Below are 23,176 nucleotides of genomic sequence, written 5' to 3' on the forward strand. Positions count from 1 at the left end.
CTAACTCAATGGCTGGAGATTATACATTTTAGCTTTTGCTATCTAAAGATAATAACTTTTTTTTCTGTGGGTGATACAGTTCACTTTTAACTCATACAGCCTTTCACCAGATGGTCCCAAACCTCTCTGCTGACAAGTCGAACAAACAAATATGATCCTAATGTGGTGCAACACACAGCGCAGTCTGTGGGGGATTGCAGAGGAGTTCTTTGAAGAAGAATGTGCCTATTAACTTTGCAGACTCGTTAATACTTTAAGAGACACCTACATACATAACAAATCATTCTGTGCGATGGCAGAGCCGCAGTTGAGCAGAGATTAACACCCCCCACCCCCCAGTCAGTTCAAAACCAACTCCAGGGTAAACAGAACACAGTATCAAGAGCAGCAGTCTGATGAGTAGAAGTCATTTAAATGTTCTCTGTCTTTTCTCAGTGTGGTGTAGTGGGCTGAGGGCATGGATAAGTAATTTATGTATTTGACTTGAGGTACTGGCATGAGAAGTCAACCTCACATACTACATAACTAACACCACACTCAAAGACAGTCAGATTTAAGTTTAACAAGTTTACAAACGAAGTGGTTTAGTTCAAACAAAATGTATTTATAATGAAATGGATTTATTACAGAAATGGGTTGATGAGAGGGATACTGACACAACAGAACCAGCTTGTAAGATAAAAAAAAAATCCAGTTTTCTGGAACATACAGGAGGCTGTGTCCTAAAACGAACAGCCCAGGTGAAGCGGTGTGTGAGGTGCAGGGCGTGGCAGAGCAGGGCGAGGCTTCCCTGAAGACCCTCAATGTTTCAGCCAGCTGAAGTCCAGACCAGATGTTGTTTCCACTTGAAAATGTTGGCCTGATTATGTCCGCTCATGTTTTCAGACGATTATTTCCCACCGGCCCATTGGGCTTGTGGTTCAAAAACACAAGAAACTCTGAAAGGAAAACTTTGTATCCTTCTGTAGAAAGAGGAATAGCTGAAGTAGCCGCTTTCCCTGTCAGTGCTGTGATTGGCTCTAGTCATCCAGGTGCCACCTCGACCCTTTCATCATGTTTTGAACTCAAATGTAAACACATCTTGGGTCCATCTCCTGAAAGCTGAACAACTGCCACCTTTACTGTTACTTTTGAACACTCACTCCTAGTTACCGAAGCTATTGAAAAAAGCACCCAAGGACAAATTCGAACTCCTCCGGCTGTGACCTAACAGGTGTTAACAAAACTGGACCTGATGTCCTCAGGCTTTTTTACTTGTATTTTGTATTATCATCAAATAACGAAGGGTTCAAAAAATAGGTCTCTATTGATCTAACAAGACTCACATTACGTACTTGAAATGTTTTTCCTCCCTCAGAGAAAGTAAGGGAGAGAAGAAAGAAGGAGGCAGGGTAGGCCATACTGTGGCACAGCATGGGGGATTAGTGCTAGAGACAGAGGGGTTTTTCTATCTCGAAGCCACCAGATTGCCACTGACATCACCCCAAGTGTCATCTGCTGCTGTTAATTGCGTATCTAAAAGTGGCCCCGGTATTAACAATGTTATTCTCTTCCCTAACTGTAAAACTGTCTTGAATTTGGGAACGGGGAAGACATTTTCCCACCCATCCCATCCCGTTCATGATTTTTTTTTTTTTACCCTTCGCCATCTTCACTGGTGTTTAATTTCATCTCGGTGCATCATATTTATTCACAGTGACCACGGAACAATTTCACACATGGTATCTCATGCCAAACCACGTGTCACCCTCATGTTACGGAAGAATGAGAATAAAGAGGTTTTGACGACCAAAAATAGGATACCAATTTAATATTCATTGGAGGCTTCGGGGGGAATAGATTGTGTCACCGGATATATCGAACACAGATGGTGGTTACACAATAATGAAAAAGTGGATATCTGAAATTGATTTATGGTGCATATGTTAAGTGCACCATCTCTTCAATAATGGATCAAGTTGTCTGTACCAGTTGGTTTAGATGGATGAAATATTTGTTTGTTTTTGCTGTCATACGAAGCAAGTGTAATATATTTCAGTGAGTACATTGTCTATCCAAAGTGCGTCTTGCCCCACTTAATGTTTTTTTACTGATAACTTACAGATCTAAAGGTGAGGAACATTTTTCACCAACAAGGTATCACTTGGAAAGGCGTCCCCATGGGCTTCTAATGTAAACTCATTTTAACAGCTTGTCTTCTAGAGCAGACCGTATGATTGGCAGGTCACTATTGGTTTTTTTCTGCTTTCTCTCTTTCATTTGGGAGAAGTGTAGGGTGCGGCGGCCTTTTGCCTCGACACACATGCATCACAACCGGGATGAAATCAGACATTTATTGGGCTGATTAATCACAATTCACCACTAATTGGCAACAGTGATGAATTCCCTTTTCAGATCTTTTATTCTGCCCTCATCTCCAATCATTTGTGAGTTACTCTGACAGCACTTATTTTACCAAAGTGCTTTTAGTATCATGGCACAGTATTCCCTCCTCTGGACAAGCAACAAACCCGGAGAATGTGTCACCAGACGGCAGCGAATCAGAATTTGTCAAATGCTCACGGAATCTTGTCTCGCACAGAGCTGTCAAATGAACTTGAAGGACACAGAGCAGCCTAGTCAAAGCCTATAGCATTGATTCCCAGGCTACCTTCCAGCAGAATTGGAAAAGTGTCAGAGTCGGGTATAAATTGAAGAGGAAACATCCCCAGTAAAATTATGTGAATGAGAATGGGAAAAAACAATACACCCAGTCACATCCATGCAATTATGACTTAATTAAGTTTGGATGAATTATGAAATGTCTCAGAGATATTCCAATTGATTGTCCTTGGGAGGGACTTCTTAAAGAGGACAAGATAAGTAATTTAGTGCCAAGTATGTGCATTGAGACACAATGTAAATGACACAATTGAGACACAAGTAAATGTGTTTTTCCTTAGATTTCAATTCAGTCGTCCAAAAAATTATGTAATCTTTTATTAAATGTGGAATGTGGAAGGGTGATGATAGCACATGTCTCGTTCTTTGCATGGACATTCATTAGTGTGCTTGCCCGAAGGGAAGCACAGTATTGTTCTTCATAAGTTTTCTTTATTACAGTGCATGAAATGCCCTGTATTGTTATTCCTAGGCATTTTCTTCTTCTTCTTACCTTTTTCTGCGATTAATTCAGCTCGAACCGCTTAACTTACAAACTTCGTTCAAACTTTGTCGCGTAGGTCTTGTAAAGGACACTTATGCTATGTATTTTTCACTTTTCTAAACTTTATACTTAAGATATTAAATAAAAACTAATACAAATTTCCCATTGACTTACATGGGCCATTATGACATCATAATAGGGTCATTAAACTGGCTTGCACCTGTGCTTCACTGACACCTGCGCCAAATCAAAGGAACCTCTTCTCTCTGTCCCTCTCAATTTAACTGTAACTAGGAACATTCATTCTCTACTTTTTTTTCTCTCCATCTCTCCATCTTTCTCTCTATCCCTCTCAGTCTATTTTCTCTCACACTCAATCTCTCTTCTTCACTCCATTTTTATCATCTTTTTTCAATATTTTCACTCTCTCTTTATATCCAGAGCCACTCTTGTTCACTCTTCTTTCCTTCTTCCACTCTTCTTTCCTTTCTTCTTTCCTTCTTCCATTTTTCTTTCCTTCTTCCACTCTTCTTGCCTTTCTTTTTTCCTTCTTCCACTCTACTTTCCTTCTTTCACTCTCCTTTCTTTTCTTCTTTCCTTCTTCAACTCTTCTTTCCTTCTTTCACTCTTCTTTCCTTTCTTCTTTCATTATTCACTCTTATTTCTTTTCTTCTTTCCTTCTTCCACTCTTCTTTCTTTTCTTCTTTCCTTCTTTCACTCTTCTTTCCTTTCTTCTTTCCTTCTTCCTCTCTTCTCTCCTTTCTTCACACTTCTTTACTTTCTTATTTCCTTCTTTCACTTTTCTTTCTTTTATTCTTCCTTTCTTAACTTTTGCATTTCATGCACTGGTATTTCCTTCAGGAAATGCATTTTCTAGTTTATTCTCCCCGTTTTTCTTGCAGCTAACTACGCCTCGCCCGATTGAGATAGAGACGCCGGCCTGATCCGGTGCAACCTGCTATATCTTTTCGTGGCGGTACTCCTTGTCACTCCTTTTGTTATTCCTCTTTTTTCATCCCCTTTTCCCCCCATAGACTTGCATGGCAGAACTGTGGGGCATTATGACATCATAATAGGCTCATTAAACTGGCTTGCACCTGTGCTTCACTGACACCTGCGCCAAGGAACCTATTCTCTCTGTTCCTCTCCATTCAACTGTATAACTAGGAATATTAAGAGACACCTTCCATACCAGGGCTCTAAAGTGCGAGTATTTCACTTGCATAAATAGGTACGTGCGAACTTGAAAAACTTGTATTCCCACTACCGTAACGTTAGCTATCCTAGCTGTGTTAAGCAGTGCTATCCTAGCTGTGTTAAGCAGCTGTAATATCTGAGTACGGGGCTAAAGGCTAACTAACACTACGTAACGGGAGTATCCACTGGCAGTTTCAGCTAGCCGTAACGGGGGATCATTTTCCTTAATTCAAGTTGTGAAGTAAACCTGTGAAGTAATTCATGAATTTAGTTGTGTGAATATAGTGAGCTAAGGCTTGTATTCCTACTACGGTAACGTGAGCTATCCTAGCTGTACGGGGCTATGCAAAAGTAGCTTATACTGAAAGAATGGTTAACTTGTTAGCTCACCAGTTTATTTTGTTGCTAATGTGGTTGGAGAGGATTAAGCGTGACCGATAGCGTGAGTTAACATTAACCCGTGTCCTGGGAGTAATGATTCATGAGAGACCTTGAATCATTAGGTTAACTGTAACGTGAGCTATCCTAGCTGTACGGGGCTATGCAAAAGTAGCTTATACTGAAAGAATGGTTAACTTGTTAGCTCAACAGTTTATTTTGTTGCTAATGTGGTTGGAGAGGATTAAGCGTGACCGACAGCGTGAGTTAACATTAACCCGTGTCCTGGGAGTAATGATTCATGAGAGACCTTGAATCATTAGGTTAACTGAAAAACGTTTGAGGATGTACCTGGACACAGCGTAGCTGTTGTAGTGTGCTCAGTTTTCGAAAACTAGACTGAAACTAAGAAGGATAACTATGACTAAATGTGACTAAAATAGCTGCCAAAATGAACACTGAGATAGGGGACCCCTTAATCTGCAATTCATGGTTGCTAGCTCTAATCAGATGTACTAACTAGGCTTAAGAGAAGACTAACTTTTTATGCCATCGAACACCAATTACTACAACTTATTTGACAGACTATAAACCAATGTGATACACGTGCTCTCTAGCTATACAGTAAAAGTGTTGCTTACGTTAGATACTAGACCTACAGTCTAACTCTAACTGCATTAAGTCTAACATATAGGCCTATCTCACAATAAACTTTAAGTAAAGCTGGCTATGTAACCGCATTCATTCCAATATTGTTGCAGAGATGTTTCCTTTTACCAAGATAACAATTTCAACAATTCACTTAGCTCAGTAAGTCAGTATAACGAAACTCTGGAACTATTATGACCAAATGTAACACACTAGACCCTTTCACAATAAACAAGCAAACAAACAAACAAAAACAGAACAACAAAGATACCCTCATATGTCTAAACATCAGTGGAGCCAAAATGTAATGGTTGAGCTTGGTTGCTTGCTAAAATATATTGGAAGAAGGCCCCACTACACTGATTGAGTAGATGTAAATACATGTTAATTCATAGGCACTTGTTCTCTCTGTCATGGCCGCAACAGAGCAAGCACACTCTCGCAGTTCGTTCACGAAACGCATTCTAGTTTATTTTCAATTCAATTTGATTCATTTGAATAACACTTTTCACAATTTAGATGATCTCAATGAGCTTAACACAGCCCAAGGACTAAACTCCTAGAGAAAGCACAAATCACAACCCGACCAGTTTGTTTTCTCTGAATAAGCCATATATCCAGTGATTCCATGACTCCAAGGTGAACGCTTGATCTCGCTGACATGAGTCCATTAAGACAGTGTTGATGCCCCATAGCAAAACTCTCTGCCCCTACCAGGGAGAAAGTGAAATTCCCCAAAAGATCAAAGCTTTAGGTCAATTGTAAAAGTGAAGGGCAGATATGTACAGGTCAGATGTAGACAGGAAATAAACGTGTCCCTATCATCCCAAGTGTTATTAAACTGTGCATCCTGTAGATCTCCTATCCCATGTTCTCATATCATATCAGGGTTGAAGGGATCTCTGCCCACAGGGACAACACTCCATTTGATTATTTAACAGCATCATTGGTTACTGTTGCAAAGCCTTATAAGAAAGTACCCTTGATACACTGTAATTATACCTTTATACACAGATACATACACTATCAGATAGATATAATGTATTCCTGATGCTATTTAAATAGATGAAGCCTACACCGATCTCTGAATGTATGAATGTACAGGGGAGCATCAGTCCTAAAAAGGCACACGACTAGTGAACAGAGTAATTAAGATGTAATAAGAGGACAGCAGTATTAAGAGTGACCCTAAATGCATTTCCGGAATAACGAACTATGCTGACCTGACTTTTTGTGGAAAAAGCAATCTCGGTTTAATGCCTGTCTGTGGTGAGCAGGGTAACTGCATACATTGACCACGTTAGCACCGATTGTGTCCTCAGGCAAGGTGAATCAGATGCCTCACGTAGCCAGCGCTGCAGAATGGCATCCCATTTTCGTAAAGGCCGCTCATAAAAAAGAGCATTTCCCAGGATTTGTGGTGATTCTACAGCTGTAATCCCATTTACTGGTAATAAGGATCAGGCATGTGTGGAAATGATGGCATTGTATAGTCCAGCCAGGAACTAGATGTGGATGTCTGTCATTTGCTCATGCCAGGGTGTTGTTTGATTTGAGATCTTTTGGTGTTTCATGTCTTTGATTAACATAGCTGGGGGGGGGGGGGGGGGGGGGCAAATACCAATGGCAGTATGCTTTTGGCTATTCTCTAGTGAACGAAAGAGAGACAGTTTGCTATTTGCCCAGGACAGTGCTATTTGTTTAGTTGAAAATGCCACAAGGACAAGGAAATCCATGCCATCCGTTTCATTCCTCCTAGAATTACAAGGAACAGCTCAGGTATGTGTTATACCAACACTGCAATCTTCTCTGCTTAACAAAAAAAAAATCTCAGGTAGCTGTTACATAATCCAACCTTTCCGGGAGTGACTGGCAGCTCTGAAGAGACGCTCAGGAGACGCGACACTCAAAGGTTTTAACTTGTGAAAGTCACGCATCCCAAAAGACTTTTAAGTGTTTATCATAGTTTTTTATGCTCTAGATCGGGATGCAAATACACATCTGGTGGCTCTATTTCTTTCAGGTGAATTTCTGAGAAACGGCTCTGAAATCCCTCGTCAGACACCGATCAGTGGCACTCAGGGTTGTAAATGGAGTTTGGATATCTGACAGCGCTCCCTGTGGCCCTTAGATGAAGGGTTCTGTACCTGAATCCTGTGTCTGGGCTCCCCCAGCTTGCACTGCTTTCCTCCCATCTGTCCCTGCTCTGCTCTCCATACCTGACTGAGCTCATCAGTGGCACTCTTGATTAGCTTGATCAGCACACCTGATTTAGCTAATCAAGAGCATTGTAATTACACTGCATTTAATCAGTTGAGCTTAGAGCAGCACTACATAGACTAGATGTATCCGGTAAGAGGAGGGGTGAGAGGAACAGGACTGAGAACTGAGAACTGCCTTAGATGGTCTCTGCCATGAAAGCGCACATATTTATCGCTATGAGGGAAATATATATTATACGTATCATATGTTACAAAGGGGCTGAAACACATGATGTGATGTTATATGATACGATATGGTGTGATATGTATTATCACAGTATATATCTGCGCTTAGTTTGAATTGCAGCTTCATGGCAATCATTATTAGCTTATAATTAGGGTGATGCACTCATCGACAGCGACTATGGCAGGGATGTTGAGTGCAAAAGGAGATTATTTTGGGGAGACTGGTTGCAACACCAATCAGACCCACCTGTCAAAGGTGCTGAGGTGCTCCTGAAAGGCCTCTTTAGCATAAATCAAGTGAAATGTGTCGGCTATGAAACGCCTCAAATTTCAAGTGTGGTAAAAGTTTTCGGTGTTGTCTCTCAGTAAATGTGTCAAAGTCTGCCTTGAAACATGCAGTGAAGCAGAAGGGCTGCTGAGCTAATGAGGGAAGTGTTGTGTTGCTAACAAGAAAAGTTCACTAAGCATAACTGTCGGTGTCTGATTAAAGCCATTCTCTTTGTCTGTTAAGGTTTTGGCAAACATCCAGTGACTATGTTGGTTGGCGATCCAATCATTACTCAAGCCAACACATCCTTGTCAAAATATGTTGTGGGTGCAAAAGGAGAGAAAAGACCCAAGCTTATTAGTTAGACACACATATACAGGGGATATATCTTAAAATGTCTACAGTTACATTTGGTAACATTTTGATTCCAAAACATATATGGGAAAAGAACATTGAAATTGCACATTTTGGGCCTAGCAGAGGCTCCATCAGCTCTGACGCTTTCTGCAGCAGCGCTAGCTTGCTTCGGCTCCTTTAATTCTGCGCCTCTGACAGCATTAGCTTAATGTACTGGAAGATGTGGCTATGTTTTCATATGTAAGTCAGCAAATGGCCTTTATCAATCACCGCAGAAGAGGAAAAAAAGATGGTTCCCCGGAGGATCGTCTATGATTAGTTACTGTCTAGGAGAAAACGTCTTTGCGTACAGCGAGTATATATATATATATATATATATATATATATATACATAGGTCGGTCCGTTTTCACTCAGCACAGTTTTTTCTCTGTACATGTTTGCCTCCCCTATGCCCTCCCAGCATCAATCATGTTGATTAATTCAACCAAAAAACTCAGCTCACATGGGTTACAATTGCCCTGCTTGAGGAAAAATATGCAAAGTAAAAAAAAAGAATCCCAGACAGCGTCTGTCTGGTGATGACTTGTTGCAGATGCAGTTGCAGATACCCATGAATTGCTGTCTTAAAAAATTTAGACAAATCCTCAGGCATCTGAGTAATGACTGCTGGGATCATTCATTTTAAAAGGTCCCTTCATCCCCCAGCTTGGCAGCCGTTAATAATCTTGGGCGTTAATTGAGCCTGCAGCCTCAGTCTGTCTTGCAGTGGTGTGCCGCCCTTTGGATTCAGACACTGGAGACTCTAGTCTCAGTTTATCTCAGTTCACCAGTACAAAAACGATTATTATTCCTCTCGCAGATCTGAGATTGTTTGGTTCAAATGGTAAGAGGTCTGGTGTCTGACTTATGAAAGATGAGGAATTGTGTTCTGTTTGAATTGAATGTGATTGTTGTTTTATTGTTATTTCTTTTCTTTTCTCTCTTTTAGAAAAGTGCGACGAGGCCATGGCAACGCCTCTCCCCCACAATGCCTTCAGCAGCTCCTCTGTGTTCACCAGTGGCTACGCTCCTGGATATGCCAAGCTCAACAAGAGAGGAGGTGAGAGTGCTTACAACAAGGAGACCAAAACCAGCACACACAGAGAGAAAAGAGAAAGAGAGAGAGAGCGAGAGAGAGAGAAGAGGTGAGAGTCAAAGAGAGAGAAACAGAGAGAAAGAAGATAAGAGACAAAGAGAGAAAGAGAGATAGATATTAAGACAGAGTGAGAGAGAGAAAGAGAGAAGACAGCGAGAGAGAGTGAGAGAGAGAGACAAAGAGAAAGAGAGAGACAGAGAGAGAGATTAAGAAAGAGTGAGAGAGAGAGACAGAGAATGAGATTAAGAAAGAGTGAGAGAGAGAGAGAGAGAGAGATGTAGAAAGATTAAGTGAGAGAGCTTTTCTAGCACACAGCTGGGCTTCTGTGCATGAGTGGCAGGAGACAGGAGAAGCCAAGCATTGCATTACTTTCATTCTCATTACAGTACTCAAATAAACACTGACGTTTTTTCCACCGAAACTTTAATTTCACAGGTGCTCGGGCATAATACTGTTTCATGAGACCGACTTCTTCACACTCCTGTTTGTGTTATTCCACTCTGCAGTTATGACTTTATTAATGTAATGTTGAAAAAAAATCCATTGTGTAAATTGCTTCATAGGAGAGAGGTTCATCAGATTACTGGGAATACTGAGTGCTCTAAGCTTTGTGCTTTAATTAATTGAGCCAAAATACTGACAACAAATGTGACATTCATGGGGGCTGATTAGACATGTTTTTATTATTCCATTCGGTTCTCACTGAACCTTCAAACCTGCCGGTTTAACTCTGCACATACAGTTTGCATTTCATTTAAGTGTTTTCAATTCAAGGTTTTAAAGTTTTTTTGGTGTATTATCATTAATTGAAGAGACAGCATTTAAAAACAGCAAGATATAATCATATCAGAGGATTAGCAGTGTAACAGGTATTATGGTTCATTCCAACATTTAGATTATGCATAGTACATACAGGGTTTATCATGTATTGTAATTTAGTTTATATTTAATTATCCACATCAGTGCTATCAGATTAAAAAATATAACATCTCATCAAATTCATTCTGGATAATTACTTTCCACTTGTCACCCATTGTAAAGAGCAATCTTTCGATGTCAACATATCCTTGATTGACAGCTGTTTTCAGCTATATTAGCACACAGCCAGCCATCTGCCAGTCAGCCAACACCTCCTTCCATCTGGAAGCAAAAGTATACAGCATCTGATTTCTTTGGCAACTTTAGCATTTCTCTTCCTCCATCTGACTGTCTCTCTCCATCTCTTCAGTTTATCTATCTGTCTGTTTCTCTCTCATCTCTTTAGTTTATCTATCTGTCTGTTTCACTCTCATCGCTTTAGTTAATCTGTCTGACTATCTATTTCCTCCCCTCACTATCTTTCCACCTATCCCCACTCTCTCTTCTAGTGTCTTCATGTCGCTCTTTCCTCTGCCCTCTCTCCTCTCTTGCTCCCTGTTTCGTGTGACTCTATCTATCCGTTTCAGTGGCTCTTTCTTTCCCTCCTTCCCCTCTCTTTCCACATACTCCCCTCCACCCACCTCAGTCTCTCTAGTTTCTCTCCGTCTTAGTATTGTCTCTTCTCCCCTCTCTTTTTCTGTCTTTCAATCAGTGATTCTTTCTGAATCTATCTTTCTTCATTTCCTTTCCCTCTCTCTCCACCCACCATCCCTTATCTCTCTCTCCTCTCTCTCTCTTCCTCTCTGTTTCTCTCTTCCTCTCTCCCTCTGTACCTTTCTCCCTCTCTCACAGTGACAACAAAGCAAAGAAAGGCAAGTTAATGTTATTCAGCACATTTCATACACAATTCGATGTGCATTACATAAATAAAAGCAAAAGGAACACCCAAAGAAAAAATAAGAGCTTAAGAGTGAAAAACATTAAAAAGGTAAAAAAAAATACATAATAAGAAAGTACAGTGTAAACAAAATAGAATAAAATCACAGTGGAAGTAGCCCCAGTGAAGCCCACTGGCCATTGTGAGAGTAATCAATGAAACATGTCCTGTGGCTCTGCCTTCATCACTAGTCACAGCTGACACCGGGCTCTTTGTCACACTGCTGGGGCCACAGGTCGCCTGCGGGGGCCACTGCTCCATGGTGGCTGCCGTGCGCACACACACACACACACACACACACAAACACACACACACAAACACACGCGTACACACACATATGCAGCCCCTACATCTGTCGGGCCCCACGCATGGCGCGCGTTTGTCAAGGTGACATGATTACTCGTTTGTCAAGGTGACATGATTACACTCTGCCACACATCCTCTGCCTCCACCTCCTCCTTCTGCTTTCTTTTCTCTTCTTTTTCTTCCGTGCTCTTCCACCTCAGGGGTGAGATAGACACAGGGACCAGCACCACACCACCAGCTTTCCTCCTCCATGTGAATCACAGCGTGATGACAGCCTGTGCTCTTAATAGCTAGGTGCCCTCATCTTATCAGTTCTGGGAATTCTCATTATTGCAGCTAAGGCAAATGTATGAAGCATGCTAATGATGCCTTATCTGCGGTACAGAGGAGCTATAGCTGCCACAGGCATCACTCTGTCCAAGCGGGATAATAATGAAAGCTCAGAGGTAATGCCACAATTTCTATTAAAACACTGCAAGGAAATGTTGAGAATTAGATATAGGCTGCTGATGAAAGCAGTGAGGCATTCAATTGTTCACATAGTATGTTGTAAGGAACAGTGATGTTTTATACAGTGATACTTAAATTAACATGATAGGTGTATATGGATAGATATCCGGCATATTCATTCAACCAGTTTCTTTATTTCCCATATGCGCAAGAAGTTGCAGGGGTGCCACAGGAACCTATTCTGGGGGGCACCGTGATTCTCTGTAATCTAGCCAGAGGTCTGTTGGTGTTGCACGTGATTAGCCTGTTAGCACCTGTCGCAACATGGACCTATTTCCCTGCCACAAACCTCCTGGCTCTGCCAGGTTCCTTGCTCTCTGGGTGGCATGGATCCCTGGTGCCTGTGGGGGTGGGTGGGTTGATGTCATAGAAACAGGCTCATTATCCTCGCCCAGATGAGCACCACCATAAAAGGCTGTCAGTGCTAATGAAAGAATCCGGCCTTCCATATGCCACCTCCAGCTCAACACGTCACCTAGTCTGATGCATTTGTTAACCGAGCTAATGTTTGTGTGTGTGTGTGTGTGTGTGTGTGTGGGTGTGTGTGTGTGTGTGTGTGTGTGTGTGTGTGTGTGCCTGTGTGTGAGTGAGCGTGCACACACATATCGTTTTTTTCCCTTTTTCAAGTAAGCTATATTTGTCAGGCAAATGTGAGGTTGCCATGACGTGATCCCCGAATGGAGTAGAAGTCAATTTATACTGATTGTCTGCTGAAAATAAAACAGGTGGCATAAAATCAATTTGAGCCTGGATTCATATTCATCTCCATTGTGATTACAGACGTGTTTATGATGAGAATGTCTGGAGTTTTGATTTGCTTCTCTTTAGTCACTCTGTGAAGGTCTGAGGCTCCATCATATTTGGATCATTTTTTTTTTTTTACTGTCTCTTTATAAATCTGTTTTAGGTTTGCTTATCCCTATGAACACATCTGATGAATACAAATGCAACCACAGTAAAGACACATTCCATTACAAATTGTACTTGCCCGCCATCATGCAGGCAGCACATTACAATAAATCTTTTTGAATGGCTTTTACCTTACAGTCGATTGATTTGCCTAAGTTCCCCCAAATACCTTCTACCGTAAGAAAATAAGAAACAACCAGTTTTAGAAAATCAAAGTGACAAGTGGCATTTAATCATAAGTTGTTCTTCAACCCTGACTACAAAATTAGAGCACAGGTTTTGGTGCAATTGATGAAATTAGTTTTGAAAGCGCTCAAATTAAGAGGAATACCTCGTCCAGCCTGAGGGGGACTGAACTCAGCCCATGCTCTCCATTTCAGCGGGGTGGATCATCCATTTAGTGCCAGTTCGTCTGTGAGAGCATGAGCCCAGCCGTGTGCTCGGAGAGGAAGAAAAGGTCAAATCCCCCTTGATCGGAAATCAGTTTGTCCTGCACAGCTGGATGGTGGGCGAAGGAGGCATGGAAGGAAGGGGCTGAGGGTGGTGAAGGATCGGGAGGGGTGAGCCCAGCACTGCTCAGTTTAGTGAGGAGAAGAGAGTAAGACTGAGAGGTAGAGAGAGAGAGAGAAGAGGGAGACGGAGAGGAAGAGAGAGATGGGCATGGGTAAGGCAGTGGGAAGCTAATGAGAAAGAGAGCGGGGGAACAATTGAGGTGACTGAAGGTGGCAGAGTAAGGGTGGTGGTGGTGGCCGTGGGGGTGGGGGTTGGGTTGGGTGGAGGTGTGTGTGTGTGTGTGTGGGAGGGGGGGGGGGGGTGTAGTCAGTGCTCCTGCTGTGGAGAGTGAGTGCTTCATCCTGTAACTGGGAGGGGAGCGGTGGAATACCAATGTGCCCAAGCATGAGATTGGAGTGCTAATAAGCGACATGTGGGCAGTGATCCTTGCAGTTCATTTCTTTTCTCCTCTCTCTACCTCTTCCCCAACCTTGGCCCTCCCAATACTCCTCGTGAATCTGCACCAATTACCCCACAGTATTAAATCCCTCCTCCGTCCATGTGGTGGGACAGTTGAGTTTACAGTACGTCCCCCAAACGGAATTATTTATTCAAGGCTCTATGTCTCTTTTTCCGTATAAAATGTGAATGACTTTCAATCCTGCATGAGCTTTTTGAAGTTTCTTTTTTTTGTGCTTTCTATCGCTTTGCATTACATTAAAACACCAATTACCATCCTCTGTAGTCTTTGCTGACATTTAGATTAGGAACTTTGCTAACTAGCTTTAAATTATGTAATAGCGTTTGCCTTGTTTCCTGTTAACTTCTTGCCAACGTTCGCTTTTGCATGCTGAGGAGCAGGCGGCATAACTTAAGAGGAATAAAGGGCTCTCTGTGTGCTTAGGCCAGAGATATCTGCTATTGTTTGATGCACTTGGCGCCCTCATTAGTTCTCACGTGTCAAGCCTTTGGTAGCGCCCGTTCCTCAAGTAGTTGAAAGCGGTATGTACTCCTTTCTTCTTCTTTTTCATACATCGCTTTTGAACCAATGGCACGTCATACCAATGCACTTAAGGTAGTTTAGCAGGAATTACACAGTTCTGGCTACTCCCTGCCGTGTGCTAAAAGTATAGATAATCACGCCATGTTTCATATCATGGCGTCTGGTGACAGGTAGGGGGAAAATGTCATACGGCATTCAGGGGAACAAAAATCCACTTTGCTTTTTCGGGCTTTGGTGGGAAAATCTCCTCTGATCTCCAGGTTAAAAGGCAGGAGGAGGTACTGCCCATGAAAGACAGATGAACATGAAAAGCCTAAGCCTGGCAGGAAATGTCTGAGAAGTTTCTCATTTGTTTCTCCAATTACTGTCCAAAAGTTAACATCATCGTTCTGTGGACCATCCAACTGTAAGTGTATCAGGTATGCATATCGCATTAATGATGTCAGTGGTTGTTAAACTCAGAGAGACTTTTTTTTTCTAAAATAGTCAGCAGCTCTTCACCACATAACAAGCACACATTTAGAATCTCGGATCTCTTCAGTGTTTCCGTTTCACACTTTCATTAGCAGCATAATCAGGGACTGTGTTTGATCCGGTCACACACACAGTATAGTGATGGAGAGTGTCTGCTCTGCTGTGGATCTTGTTCTGAAGCCCCGTGTCATGCACCATATCTGCTGTGTGTCCTTCCAGTGCCCTTCCTCTCCGCTTTGGCTTATCGTCTTTGAACATCTGCCTTGGTGGCAGGTTGCAGACGAGTACCCGTCCCCAGGCTCACCACTCTTCCTTTCTGCAAGTTCAATTCCATCCACTTAGCTCCTCTGTATTCTCCTTTGTCCTTCATTCACGTTACATGCTGTTGTTAGTTTTCTTTTTTTTTTTTTTTCTTGGCTCCCCCGTTGGGCAAACAAACAGGCAAAGTCAAACAGCTGATTTGTTTTCCTTTTTTCTCTCTTTATTTTCCTGTCCATTTTATCTCTACTCGCTGAGCTATTTAAGACAGAATATATGCCCTTTTCCAAGATAACATCACATCATCACAACAACAGTGTCTTCAAGTTGAATTGAGAACTATTGACTTTTCAATGATATTCCCTGTTTATCAAGTCTGACCGACGCAAAGACTAATGACTAAATAATTGGATCAGATATTGGATTGTTCTGCAGGTTAGTTCTGTCCTTATCTGTCCACACCCTCAGCCACTCCACCTTCCTGTCCTGATGTGGTGGTGTAGGGACCTGGGGATCAGTCCACCCTGTCCACCATCACACCACTGTGAACTGTAAATGAACCAAACTGACCGGCAGATATTTCTTACTGGACTAACCTGTTATTTTTATGGCTGCCTCAGTTTATGCCCCAAAATGCATTTGGTGTATCCTCCGAGTCTGAAAAAAAGAGAAATGTCATCTGGTATAAGTCCTTGAGAGGCTTCCTGCCGAAGGGCACTTGGCAGGCACTTTTCAAATAAAAACGCCATCCAAACTGAATCCTCACTGTAGGAATAACAATGCTATTTTTCAACTGTTATGCTATTTTTTGAGCAGTATATTGTGCTATGTTGAAAACTAAAAAACTGGAGTGGAAAAAAATAAACTGTCTGACGGACTCCACGTAGTTCAGTTGGCAAGACACACTTTGGTCATCTATTGTGGTGGGTGGCAGTGGATTTCTGTCGCCAGGCTCATCACTCACTTGTATTCAAAGAAACATGAAGGCAATTTCCTGGTGTTGAACCACTGGTGCTAATGCTATGTTCTCGTGCTTCCAGGGGCAGGTGGATGGTCTCCACTCGATAGCGATCACTACCAGTGGCTGCAAGTGGACCTGGGGAGTAGGAGACAGGTGACCGCGGTCGCCACCCAGGGCAGGTACAGCAGTTCAGACTGGACCACCCGCTACAGGATCCTCTACAGCGACACGGGCCGCAACTGGAAACCATACCACCAAGACGGGAACATATGGGTAAATTACACTCTCTCTTTCTCTCTATCTCTATCCATCACTCTCTTTATCTGTCTATCTATATGTCTGTCTGTCTTTATTCTATACATCTGTCTTTCTATCTTTCTATCTATCTGTCTATCTATCTTTTTCTCTCTATCTCTTTTGCATACGGGATATGATATAAGGATGCTGAGATTGAATAAAATGACCTCGTAATTACTTTCAGCTCACTCTGTTATCGTTGGTTGCCACGAAGAAAGTGATTGTGAGTGAATCAAGTGCTGAGATAGGAAGTCTACAGTGATATGCAATCGTCTGTTTAGACAGAATGGTCATTGCCACTTATAAGATGGGACAGTTCGTTTCACCTTTCATTGACTCTGTCTTTCAGCAGCAAGACAGGCTTGAGACAGGCTTTTTTGTTTCGACAGCTACCAGATTGGTCTAACCAGTTTGTATATATAACTGCAACATCTGATTGTTGTTTATATGGTATTTAGAATATATAATATCAGACAAATGTCACTGCTCCTACAATGAATTGGCCATTACAATATGTTGTCTATCAATTAGTATCACAATAGATTTATTTACATTTTTTTTATTTATAAAGATTATGTAACTTGTCAGAGCTCACTAATTGGTTATATGGTCTCTGTGCTTGATCACACAAGATTCACACCTGTAAGAGTTAAGTTAGCATTTTCTGATGAAAGGCATCCATCAGATTTGTAGCAAAACCCATTTTGCATTTCTACCAGCATGTGGGTTTGTGAAATAACACAGAGGCACTTGAACTTGTTCTTTAAGTGAGACAAATCATTTATGCCCTGTTGAATCAGCATGCCGCTGAACAAACAAACAGTGAAGAAAAAGACTGAAAACCCACTCTCTCTCCCCCTCGAGGGGCCTAGGAGGTGATGATGATGATGATGACGGCACAGGGCAAATGAGGGCTGAAGGCTCAGACGGCAAAACTAATTCAGCTTTTTAAAACCCTTACAGCCAATCCCTCATAACATCTCAATAAGTCATGCACCTCTGGACGTAGGCTTCGGCTAAAAGCTGAGTCTGTGACAGGAATCAGCAAGAGACCTAGTGGTGAGGGAGGGAGGATGCAGGGTTGTTGTTTTGCCATTCCGTGAGGGTAAGGAGGCCTGCAGTTTCTCAATACACCACAGAGGTACTCACGGATTAATGCATGGCTGCTTGTCTTGCAAAGAGCAAACGTGGATGTGAAAGGCTGACAGTGCCGGTCGCAGGCAGATTACAGATGACACAGTATGAGCTGAAATATGCCTTGACATACTGGCCTGTCATAAAACATACTTATCTACATACATACATGCAATCATACATACATACAAGCACATATGCACACTCTCACACTCACACTCACACTCACACTCACACTCACACTCACACTCACACTCACACTCACACTCACACTCACACTCACACTCACACTCACACTCACGCTCACACTCACGCTCACACTCACACTCACAGACACACACATACAACACAAGCACATGAAATATACACACACATCTTACATTCATGTTGATATGCTGTCACAGCTATGTACTCTGTTTACCCTTTGCTTTGAAAACATCATGAACTTAAAAACTCAGAGGAGATAGCGATCGTCAGGTACATTTTCTGGGTGGGAAATATGGCCATTTACCCCATGTCTATGGTAGGGATCTACTTGAATCCAAATATTATTCGGGAAAGTGATGGAAACAGATATTCTGTTTGCAACATAGGACTTTGATTTCACTAACTAGTCGTTTCATGTACTACATGAGGTTAGAAAATACAACATTTGCCCGTCAACGTGACTTCCGGTAAACACCACGCCCATTTCTGGATACAGATAAAGAGACCAATAACTTTGTTGGTTTAACAGGTACGGATACAGATAATGAAGTTATCACCCCTAGTCTATGGTGCCATTCCTGATTAAACACAATGTCCCTCAAACCATTTGCGTTCACTGTTGATTTTACCGGGTACAGTGAGATGCTAAATAATGGGGCGTGGAGGTTTGGAGATGACTCATGCTCTCTCAGTCAGTGTTGCCTATGTATTCATAAGAGTGGTCTGCCAGATGTCAGTTTCCTTTCAGTGTTGGCCATGTCAAACTCAATCTGACAGGAACTTTTAGTGTGCCATTCTCCTTTGTGTGAGTCGCTTAGATGAGTCACTTAGCAGAGTGCAAAGAACCCATAAGTGCTCCTCAAACTCAACTGGTAAAGCAAGGTGCCAACAGCATTAAGGACATAGGCAGCATAAATACTGCTTGAATATATACCTTTCCTGTATTGTGAGTGGCTTTGGACATTGGATATATCCTATATGGTCCTACTGCATAGCCTATTGTTTTGTTCATTTTACAAAGATGCCCAACTAAGACACTCATCTTTTTAGGGAGTACCTTTCATTCGGATTGGCATTGTAGCTTTTTTGCCATTTCAATAAAGACAGACAGAGAGAGAGAGAGAGAGAGAGATTGATCATTGCGGGATCACTAGCCTTGCAATCTCTCTGGGGACAGAGCCGTTCATCTTGATTATTAGATGTGATGCATAATTTAATGTATCAGCAGAAGGGAACCTGGTCTGCTCCTTGTCATGATAGGGTAATGAATTAATGAATTTACCTCAGACATTTCTGATCCTGCTGTCTTTAATTGCCTTTTGATAAAGCTGAACTTCCAAACTGTGCATTCAGTATAATATGCGTGGTCCACAATGACCCCACTAAGATTGGCAAACCCCTAAAATATGTATGCTCTGTTCATGTTTCAGGGAGGTGTATAATATTCTGAACAGGTCTACAGGTCTCCACACACAATAATAATCTTGCAGGTATTTGCATACTGTTTAATTAATGGCAGGCCTGCTATTTCATGCAGACACAGCCATTGTGACACTGCATATTGTGACACCAAAGTGCAGGTCTCAACACTCTACGCATCACAAAAATGATTTTCTCCGCTGACATCATAGGTACTCTTTAGGTCTCTCACCAAGGGGTGCTTCTATCTCACCATTACTGTGTGTAACCTGACTGGGGTGGTGGTAGTGCACTCCTGAAGAATAGGTACAATGAGGACTGTGTACCACACTGTGTGCCGGCCTATATTATGGCTTGACAATGGACTATTATGTGGCAATAGCAATGTGTTCCTCTTTTTCCATTGCTGCCATTTTAAAGGGGCATTGCCCTTTTCTTTTCTTTTTTCCTTCTTTTTTATCGATGGCGCTGGACAGATATGTCATTCCTGCCTGCCTCCAGAAGGAAATAGAAGTGTGGAATTTGCTCTAAGAAATTGGATTACCAATTTACATTTACATTAAATCCAGAGAGCGCAGTTTTCAGATATTTTCATCATGTGACATGGCAAAGAATTTCTACACTGGTTCACAATGCAGCACTAATTAAATCCTGCTTCCTACTCTTTTCTGGGTTCATTTTATGAAATGAATATTGATTATATAAAAAGAAACCTATAATGAAACGGAGGAAGCTAGACTGATGACGGTGTCTCTGGCTTGTGACCTGTGTCTCGCAGTGTATCTGTGGGCGGAATACTTATCTGCCGAGTGCAGGGGGTGTATAATGTTCTCCGTCTCCCACTCAAACATAATATTCTCCACATACATGTATATCCCTTTTTGATTGGAACAGGGCCATGTACCAACAGATTGTTTCACCTCCCTATTCCCCAATGTGACTTTGAGCACAGAGGTATTGTGATGCTGAAGTTATTAGATAGATAGATAGATGGTCAGTACATGTTCTATACAAAACCTACAGATATACTGTATATATGTCATAACATGTAACATGTAACATTTATTCTCTCTACACCAGCCAATGTACGTAAATACAAATGATTTGGGTTTTTTACATCAGTTCTCTTGAGTTTGTTGAATGCTGAAATGGCAGAGGGTACAAATCTTCTGCTAACACAAATTATTTTCCATTTTCAAAGTCTTCTAACTGCAACCGGACACTAGCAGTGTGAAGAGAGGATTCAGGGGATAATCAGGGGATAATCAGTGTAATTTGCTATTATTTGCACCAGACGTGTGGGGACTTTCATTCATTTCTGACATGCTGGGAGTCGACAGGCTGATGATTTAGGAGGCAGTGTGTGTAATTTTGATGAGTTTGTTTTTGTCAGCGATGGTTCACTTTGTGAAAAAAAGAGGGGGAGCAGGATGGGTTGAGTCATGCTTTTATAAAGTAACAGCAGTAGGTGGGGGGCAGCAGACAGAACGCTGAGATCATGCATTACATGGAGTCTTTCCTGTGAGCATATTTGGATCGTGATGTGTTCATCGAAACTCAGTTAATTGTCTATGATGAGTCTGAGATATTTGAAACTGCTGACCTGTTCAGCTGGCAGGTCATTGATAGAGGTGTGGTTCAGACCACATTCAGTTGGAGGTGGTTGTCATAGAACCACTGTGAGAAGTGTATCAAATTCTTCATTTCCCGATAACGACGTATCTTAACGGCCTACGTGGATTTTCGCGACATCGTAGACTAAGTAACACTTTCTATTTACGTGCGTTTCCCAACCATCAACTTAAAGTCAGGTGCATGAGCGCAACGTGCACGAGTTCTTAAGTATCTCTTAGGAGCTGTTTACGTCACGTTAACCTGTTTACGTTAATTGCTGTGAAATTAGCTAGCCTATGCGTGCATCGAACGTGCACTGTGCACTAAATTCGGGGCGGGGATAGTAACGCCATCTCCAGCAGAGTATTTAAACTGTGTTCCCATTGTAAGGACATTTATTACGATCTGTCTGAGAGTGGGCTGTCAAAGCTAGCATCATCGAAGTCATACAGTACAGTAGGCTACATACATTCAATAAAATTAACCTACATTTGAGTCCATCTGCATGACCATTCTTACCCTACACTTACCCTTACAATAAAGAAGTGATCCTATTTCAACCATAACTTCATTTTAAATAATTTCTTTCTTTATGACATTTAGTTTATAGTTTAGACAGCAACGTTGACATCTATATTCAACTGCATCCACTACATAATCTCAAACTTTATATGTTGGTAACTCTCCAAAAAGGCTACCATTAACACATTTCTTAATGAAAAGGAAACATGCATCACAATAATACTTCAGTGTAACCTCTACCTATGTGGAGTGCAAATATGTCTTGCCATTACACTACCCAACAGCTCTACGTCTGCTAACACTACAGAATGCATAATTCCTACGGGCACTGCACTAGTTTTGTAAAGCCTAATCTTTATTTTCAAATACTCAATATTCTTTATTTCTATTTTGATGGGAATAGGCAGGTGAAACAATGACATTCTCATGATGTGCTATACACAGAAACATCCTTTGGATTTCTTCTATAATAGGGCGAACGACGCCCCTGGTGGATTGCATCGCTAAGTGTGAAGTTACTACTGGTCCTGACCACACGTAGAATTCTTCTCAACGAAAGATACACTTAAGCTAAGTGCCGCGTCGGGAAACCCGTCTGCAACGTAGGATTCCTCTTACGAACGATTTCAAGTGCTTTTTAGGCTAAGTGCGCGTCCGGGAAACGAGGCCCTGACCTTGACCTCAAGTTCAGATGCTGCATCTCCGTCTGTGTAATATATTGTGTGCGGTAGAATTGCAGCCACTTCTTTAAGTATGCATGTATATTCTTCCACAAGCTTTATGCCTGTAGTTGTTTGATAATATCATGAGGAAATATATATATATATATATATGAAGACACCTTCACGTGGGGGGTGGCGGGGGGCAAGGCTTTTACCTTAAGTACCTGCCTTTCTTGAAAATTGGATTTTGATGGGGCGGTTGCAACCCCCCTAGCACATCCCCTGTCTCTCCCCCATCTCTTTGCCATCACCGAGTGTACCCATACACACACACACACACACAAAAACCCTCCTTCTTGTCCTAAATGAAAGTGATGGTAGAGTTCTTACAGCGCTAGCACTTTCTCGCCCCTACAGTATTGTGGTGCTTCTATATATGGAGCACAATGGCTAAAGAAGTGTCTTCTGTGATTAATGCACTAAAACATGCAAATACAAAGTGCCAAGTCTGTCCTCCCGCTGAGATCAGTAGAGGCCCGCAGGATATTGTCTTTGTAGCTGGGAATCTATGATTCCCTTTCTTATAACAAGAAGGATCGGGAGGTTTTTATTATTCAATTTCTTTTTAACTATGGTGCTTGTAGGCATTTGATGTTCCTGCCTTAGAATTCACATTACGACCCTCTCTCCAACCTGCCAGCAGGGCGTGCCAACTATGGAGACGCGAGTGAAAGTTGAAAGTCTGAATAATGTATGAGTGTTGTTAAAATTATTTCTGTACAACTATTGTAATGAGTTATCTGTCAGTTTAGCTTATGTCCCACCATGTTGACACATAGATAATGGTATGCGTCGTACCACTTCTTGAATTTTAAGTGGACCATAACTTGGGCTTTGAAGAAATCAATTTGCACCTCCGCAGAACTACTTTGATTCTGGCTGGACCTCATACAGTAGTCCAGGCATCTTTTACAATGACTTCTTTAAACGCTTTATTATTCAGCCAGCAAGCTGATTCAGCCAGGAAGCTGATGGAA

General features: G+C 41.8%; 1 protein-coding gene across 1 annotated transcript in view; it reads left to right on the top strand.

Moving 5' to 3' along the window:
• The window catches only part of cntnap2a (contactin associated protein 2a), a gene marked incomplete at both ends in the record, with an annotated part of 289,529 nt that overhangs the window by 99,732 nt on the left and 166,621 nt on the right, over positions 1–23,176 (top strand). Inside the window, 2 exons of the mRNA XM_080854815.1 lie at positions 9,430–9,540; positions 16,364–16,557. Coding sequence (XP_080710941.1) covers positions 9,430–9,540; positions 16,364–16,557 — 305 coding nt within the window. The remainder of the gene's footprint in view (positions 1–9,429; positions 9,541–16,363; positions 16,558–23,176) is intronic.

Source organism: Sprattus sprattus, assembly GCF_963457725.1.
Source record: "Sprattus sprattus genome assembly, chromosome: 17".
In the NCBI taxonomy this organism is placed as follows: Eukaryota; Metazoa; Chordata; class Actinopteri; order Clupeiformes; family Clupeidae; genus Sprattus; species Sprattus sprattus.